Raw genomic sequence first — 7,082 nt, forward strand, 5'->3', positions numbered from 1 at the left:
TTCAACGATATGTCATTGCTTCACCCAGTGTGTTGTCATACTGCCCTGACAAGGGGTGAGGCTCTCTAAACCTCCTCTGATTGGTTGTTTCAGATAGGCAAGGTTTGTGTGTGCATGAGAGTTTCCAAGCTCTCCAGGATGTTTGTTGTGCTTGTATATAGAATTAGGTCAGCCAATAATGGTCAAAGTTCACGGTCTCTGGAAAACACTGTTGTTATATTTTCAAGAAATAATCTGCAATGTCTTAAATATCATTTTTCAACAGATTGAAAGTATCTGAATGAATGAATCCAGTTGTCACTGATAGGCTTCTGTCATTGCTTCACCCAGTGTGTTGTCATACTGCCCTGACAAGGGGTGAGGCTCTCTAAACCTCCTCTGATTGGTTGTTTCAGATAGGCAAGGTTTGTGTGTGCATGAGAGTTTCCAAGCTCTCCAGGATGTTTGTTGTGCTTGTATATAGAATTAGGTCAGCCAATAATGGTCAAAGTTCACGGTCTCTGGAAAACACTGTTGTTATTCTGTCTTAAACAAAAGTGACTCAGTTTCTGTTTGTGAAATTGTAAGAAATTACATTTAAAAAACTCAAAAACACATCCTAGTAAACATAACTTATTCCTAAAATGTGTTTTTTTCCTTGTGAAATTAAGAATCCAATTCCATGCATGAGCTCATTTGCGTGCCTACTGACACCAGTTTTATACAGCATGTTCATGTTTGTGTTTTATGATGTATGTTTGAAATCAAGAGTTAGTTCCTATTATATCGCTCCTGTAATGCACATCTCAATATACACATTCTCAATTTTTCGGAGCAATGGAGTCTCCTATAACTCAGAATCTTATAACAGTAGAGCAGATGTCTGAGAGCAACCTTTCTGCTCTAATTGTGATCTGCTCTGAGGGAAAACTCTCAGCTGAGCCTCCACGTGCCATTCAGCACATAAACCTATAGATTATGTAAATGTAGCAATCTTTACTTGCACATACTGCATATAAGTATTCAGAATAATGTTTGATCAACGTGTACTTAAAAAAAAATACACTCAACTTTTACATATCCCCATCTTTGGTAACATATGTATCTATAAATGTGCTTCAAATCTATATAAACATAATCTGTATACGTATGCATCTGCTATTATATACATTTGCATAATAAAAAAAAGAATTATAACATAAAATATATATTTTTTATATATATTAAAATAATGTAAATATGAATAAACCATTAAATCATATTTATTTCTTCCTTTCCACAACATACCATTGGCTCTGCAGTCAGACTGAACTTACTACAGATCTTGCTGTTGGTGGGTGGAGAGTTTACACTGGGGTTAACATGTCTATTTGGCAGCTTGCAACCAATGGATCTGAGCTGCAGGCAATAGGACGTTTAAGCTGCAGTGTGCACTAAACAGCACCCAACCACTGCAACAGCAAAATCATTTCTTGTGTTTTATTCTTTTTCCTAGTGGATTTATTCATCTGACAGGTAAGCAATGCATGAATTGTTCTGGAACTCTCTGAAAAACCTTCAGGCTGTCTCAAAACCTAGTTGCCAAGACAGCATTTTTGGAATGGCAGACTCTGTCTTTTCTGAAATGTCAAGTTAAACTGATTAAAAACGTAAAGTAAGGCCACTTTTAACCCAATTTAAACGTTTCACACTTGTAATTTTGAATCCGAATTGTAGGCGAGTTGTTTAACAACAGACAACCAATCATAAACCCCTCAGTAGGCTACCTCATTAAATATGCATGCACTTTCAGTATTTGAGGTAAGATTTAAGTCGAGTAATTGTGTTTTTTTTAATGATACATTTTTTCATAGACTGACGGTCGAGCTGTTAAAAAAGGTCGCGTGCTGTACTTGTGAGTCGATAGCTTTTATGGAAGTAGTGCATTATAAATTGTATTACTGGATTTTATTTCAAGTTTGAACAACTGTCATAAGGACTATCATGCTCAGGCATGTGAGTCGCTTTTGGAGTTTGTTGTCAGACGCGTCGCAGAGAGTTTGGCTCATTCACGCATCTGCAGTTCTGAAGTTCGCCACAGCACAGCTGCGTTCGTCCACATGCTCAGTCAGCAAACAGCCATATTTGAACACCAGTTGCTCTGATTATGAACATATCTAACAGCAGTCTCACACTCTTAAAGAAGCAGTTAACAAACAGAGGACTTGCGCTCTTTCAGTAAGTTTTATATAGGTGTGCGACACAAACGTGAGGTTACTACTGACCTACTTCACACGCTGATCGCTTTATGGTCTTGTTTGTTTTTTTCAGTGCATGCCATCTGTTTTACAAAACGCGTGAATTGTTATTCTTTATTTACTGGTCAAGTACTTGACACTTTCATCGTGTTTGCATTGCATACGTTGAGAATTAAATAATAAATAAATACAAATTACATAAAAGTGGGCCCAGCACTAAACCCTGAGGTACTCATTTACAGTCTATTAACATTTTGTAATAAAAGTATGTGTTTGTAGTCTTGTACTGTTTCAGAACCATGGCCTTCTTGGGAACTGCAGCACCGAGGGTGATGGCATGCCAAAAGCCCCTCTTGCCCCTCTGCCGTGCCACCACCCGCTGCTATAGCTCCCAGTCGACACACACCACAGAGAAGAGTGTCCCCTATGAGAAGACCCTCAAACAGGAGGATGGCATCAGTGGACCCACCAAACCCCTGCCGAAGTTTGCAGATGTTGTGGTGATTGGAGGAGGAAGCCTGGGATGCCAGACCCTCTACCACCTGTGTAAACTGGGCATGACCAATGTGGTTCTGCTGGAGAGGGACAGATTGACTGCAGGCACCACCTGGCACACGGCAGGTATAGCACATTTTTTTACTTTGTGATTAGAGAATTTGATGAGAACAGTTTCTTTCTGTGCTACAAAAAAATGCAAAAAGTATAGGCAGAAGCACATAAGTTTTACGTCAATGCACAATGTGTAAAAAATGAATGAATGTGCACGATGTAGAAAATGTAGTTTGTTGCAAAGCAGATTTAATGCCTCACTTGTACAGTTTAGTTCAAGAGTTTACTCCATGAATAGGCTTACAGAGCTGGGTTGGTTAAAGTTAAAGCCAAATCCTTGGGCGTAGCAGTCTGCCAAAATACAAATGAGATCCAGCTTTGTTTGGATAGTGCAATCTTTTTACCTTTTCACAGGACTTTTGTGGCAGTTAAGACCTAGTGACACTGAGGTGGAGCTGTTGGCTCATACTCGCAACGTGATCAGCTCAGAGTTGGAGGAGGAGACTGGCCTCGAGACGGGCTGGATCCAAAATGGAGGCCTGTTCATTGCTTCCAACAAGCAGCGACTGGACGAGTACAAACGCCTCATGTCGGTATGGCACAAATCCTAAACCACACATCTTGCCAAGATGGGACTGCACAAACAAATTGCAAAAACAAATGGTTTTAATAAATTAATTGACTGTTTTTCTAGCCTTGCCTAGAAAATCTATAATTTATTTATCATAATGAATGAAATGTTAGTGATTAAAGATAATCTGTTAAGTAAAATACTCATAGATTTTGTATTTCAGCTGGGTAAAGCATATGGCATTGAGTCATACGTCCTGTCGCCAGCTGAGACCAAGGACCTGTATCCTCTGATGAATGTGAAAGATCTTTATGGCACACTTTACGTGCCTAAAGACGGCACCATGGACCCAGCGGGCACCTGCACCACCCTCTCCAGAGCAGCCACCGCACGTGGTGCCACTGTACGTCTCCATACACTTTACTCTTTTTAAGTGATGTGTGAATTATTCTATATATAGGCTGTTGGAGCAGGGTGAATTAATGTATTGTAAGCCAGTGGCCTGGTTTAAGGTACGACCTTAATGATACAGTTATTATTGAATACAGGTGATCGAGAACTGTCCAGTGACGGGTATCCAGGTCAAGGTTGATGATTTGGGCATTAAGAGACTGAAAGCGGTAGAAACTGCTCATGGGACCATCCAAACACCATGTGTGGTGAATTGTGCAGGTCAGAATGATGCAGACTTCACCAGCAGAGGGCAGTCCTTGATAATGAAATGCCGTTTAACCACATGCTGCTATAAAAGCTTGCTGTTTTAAAATGTCCATCACCAATATTTAATTAAATGATTAATTCTGAAAGCTAATTTTTAAATGATGAAATAAAGAAAGCTAATTTTAAAACACTCTCAACCATAAATGGAAAAAAAAATTATCTAAACACTTTTGATGAATAGCTAGACTATTTTTTAATTTTGTCATTTCATCTGAATATCAACATTTGTGAGATTTAGTCAGTCAAAATTGATTTAATTGATTTAATTTTGAATCTTTGGAAAATAGTGTTCTCTGACCTTGTATTATTTTAAATATATAAAAAAAATTGTCTATTTTTTAATGAGGCATTTAATGAGGTGGACACATCAATGATTTAGATTTGTGGAGTTATAGTTTTAATTTTGAAGTATAAAATAAAATTAGACCTTTGGGGTAAGATGACCCCCTAGAATTGGAACAAAAGGCCCCAAGTGGTGTGTTGTTACTAGTATTATTTTTTAATGAATTCTTATTTTAATATATGTGGTTATTTAATATTTCCTTCAATTAGATGTACATTTCAGACATATTTTCATTAAGCTATAGGTTGAGTGAAATCATTCACTTTGCATTCATAGTGTTGCTATTCACATTTCTTTACAGTAATTAAAATATGGGCTATTAAATGTGTAAATATTCATATGTCTGTATATAAATCATATAATGAATTTAACTTTCAGATGAATCTCATTAATTGGGATCCCGTTTGGCCTGTTATCAGTTTCTCAATTATTCGACTAAATTGTCAAATAAAAAATTTTAATCGAATAGTTGATTTAGTATTTTACACTAAATGACCCTTTAAAACGTTTAGAAATATGAATAAAAATTATATCACAAGTAATTTATACATTCTGTAAAGGTTTAGACAGGTAGGGGGTAATTTTCTTATTATTTTAATATTTTTATTTCAATTAATGTTTGCTTTTTGTGTATTTTACTTAAATATTTAAATATTTTATGTATTTCTTAAATTGGATTTCATAATCAAATTTCATCAAGTTTCTGTTTTAATACCATATAATACAGCAAAATCCTGTCACTTACTATTTTTTAGGTGTCTGGGCCACTAAGCTGGGTAAAATGGCAGGTGTCAATGTTCCTTTGATTGCCATGCACCATGCTTATGTCGTCACAGAAAGAATCGAGGGAATTCAGGTGAGCTTTTAAATGCGTCTCACTGTCCAGTTCAGCATAGCAAAGACACAGCCGACACACTCAAATTCACATCATTAAGAGTAGAAATGCACATATTACATATAACAGTGAGGCGGTAATTTGCATGATTTATTCATATCATGGTGCATGCAGGGAAGCAGAGTCCAGCATCCATTATTGATTGATATTAATGTTGATATAAAAAAAAAAAAATACTGAACAGTTTCACCACTTTTGTATGCAATATTTTATTTCAGAATCGTGTTTTATTCTCTAAGCACCTGCGGTCCAGTTTAACCATGTGCTGCAATAGCACTGATCTATATTTAAATTAATTAGCATTATTTTTAGCATTATTATCCTACGTCTTAATTCATTTAATGGAAAATGTTTTTATTCAAGTTATTCCAAATGTAGTTTTAGAATAGCTTTTAGATTTTAGTTTAGAATAGAATTTTTAGAATAGCTTAAATTTCTTACTTTGTTTGTATTTGAAATTTTAATAACTCAGTTATAGTTTTGGCATGAAAACAGCCAAAGAAGCTGGCATGTTGTTAAAAACAAACAAAACATAATTAATTAAACTTATTGTATGTTGTGCCCTAATAACTAAACTGCTATTTGCCTGTCACAACTAATGTTGTACCATCACCACCTGTGAAAAGTAGGTCAGGGCTCAACAATAAGGATGTCCTGATGATCCAGGCCCAGATTGAGAGAGTTTCAGGCCTCTTGCCCCATCCGACTAGCACTGCATTGATACTGCATTTTACATCTTGTATATGTGTTTTTGTGTCTTTACAGTGTCTATAGAAGTTTACAAGTGATTCAGTCTGCGATAATGAACGCGATATTGCCTAATTTTCAGTGAACTACGGCTCTGTGTAGTAAATGCCACTCCATCTGAAAGCAGGTGGAGATTTACTACTAATCACGGAACCGGCTTTACTGACAAAATGCGCATGACAGTTGCATGCGATTAGTTGCACAGCCCTAGGAGGTCGTTCCTCTTTCTGTGGCACTCCCTGTCATGGGTGTCGCCATTTGGTGTGTGTGTGGGCAGCACACACCATCCCTAAACCCTCGAACTTCTCAAAATTCCCTCCCACCCTCCCTTCAGCTCCACCTCTTCACCAGTCCTCACCATCGCCTCCATCAGCATCGTGACTGGAGGATCCCTTGTCTCCGCCTCAAGCCTCTGAGTCCCAGACTCCGCCTCGGCCCGTTGACCTAGTGGCTCCACCATGGCTCCTAGCTCCCTCCTCTCTGCCATGGCCCATCAGTCCACCAGTTCCGCCATGCTCCCTCGTCCCTCCGACTCTTCGATCCGCCATTGCCTCAGGACTCCACTCCTCCGGCTGTGCCTCGTCGATCTGTCCCACCGGCTCCGTTGGGCTCCTCCCTCCCTCCAGCTCCACCTTGGTCCTCTGTCGCTCTAGCTCCACCACGGCCTTCCGGATCCCCGCCTACGCCTCGGTTGCCTGAGCCATCTGCTCCGCCTTGGCCCTCCGGATCCTCCCCGTCGCCCTGGCTCTACGGCTGTCCGTCTCCGCCCCAGAATCCTCTCCCACCTGCTCCGCTGCTGTCTGTCGGCTCCCTGGAGTTGTCATCCCTTCCTCCACCATGGCTCCTCCTTCCATCGGCTCCACCGTTGCCTGCTCCCTCCGGTCTTCTTCCTGGCTCCTCCCTCCGTCTGATCTGCCCTGGCTCCTCCTGCTACCTCCTGTCTTCTCCCTGGCTCCTCCCTCCATCTGATCCGCCCTGGCTCCTCCTGCTCCCTCCTGTCTTCTCCCTGGCTCCTCCCTCCGCCTGTTCCGCCCTGGCTCC

The 7,082-nt window shown here is 39.8% G+C and overlaps 1 protein-coding gene across 5 annotated transcripts in view; it reads left to right on the forward strand.

Moving 5' to 3' along the window:
• Positions 1 to 1,329: 1,329 nt before the first annotated feature.
• LOC107595553 (sarcosine dehydrogenase, mitochondrial) overlaps positions 1,330 to 7,082 on the forward strand; it is a 77,032-nt gene continuing 71,279 nt past the window's right edge. Inside the window, exons 1-6 of one of the 5 annotated variants that reach the window (XM_016285985.1) lie at positions 1,330 to 1,494; positions 2,496 to 2,837; positions 3,180 to 3,358; positions 3,560 to 3,739; positions 3,885 to 4,008; positions 5,155 to 5,255. In XM_016285985.1, the coding sequence (XP_016141471.1) occupies positions 2,516 to 2,837; positions 3,180 to 3,358; positions 3,560 to 3,739; positions 3,885 to 4,008; positions 5,155 to 5,255 (906 nt within the window). In that variant the 5' untranslated portion in view covers positions 1,330 to 1,494; positions 2,496 to 2,515. Of the gene's footprint in view, positions 1,495 to 2,020; positions 2,212 to 2,495; positions 2,838 to 3,179; positions 3,359 to 3,559; positions 3,740 to 3,884; positions 4,009 to 5,154; positions 5,256 to 7,082 lie in introns of those variants that run through there. The other 4 variants (XM_016285988.1, XM_016285984.1, XM_016285986.1 and 1 more) reach the window with 4 other exon arrangements.

The sequence above is a fragment of the Sinocyclocheilus grahami genome, unplaced genomic scaffold, assembly GCF_001515645.1.
Source record: "Sinocyclocheilus grahami isolate Dianchi unplaced genomic scaffold, SAMN03320097.WGS_v1.1 scaffold204.1, whole genome shotgun sequence".
NCBI classification, from domain to species: domain Eukaryota; kingdom Metazoa; phylum Chordata; class Actinopteri; order Cypriniformes; family Cyprinidae; genus Sinocyclocheilus; species Sinocyclocheilus grahami.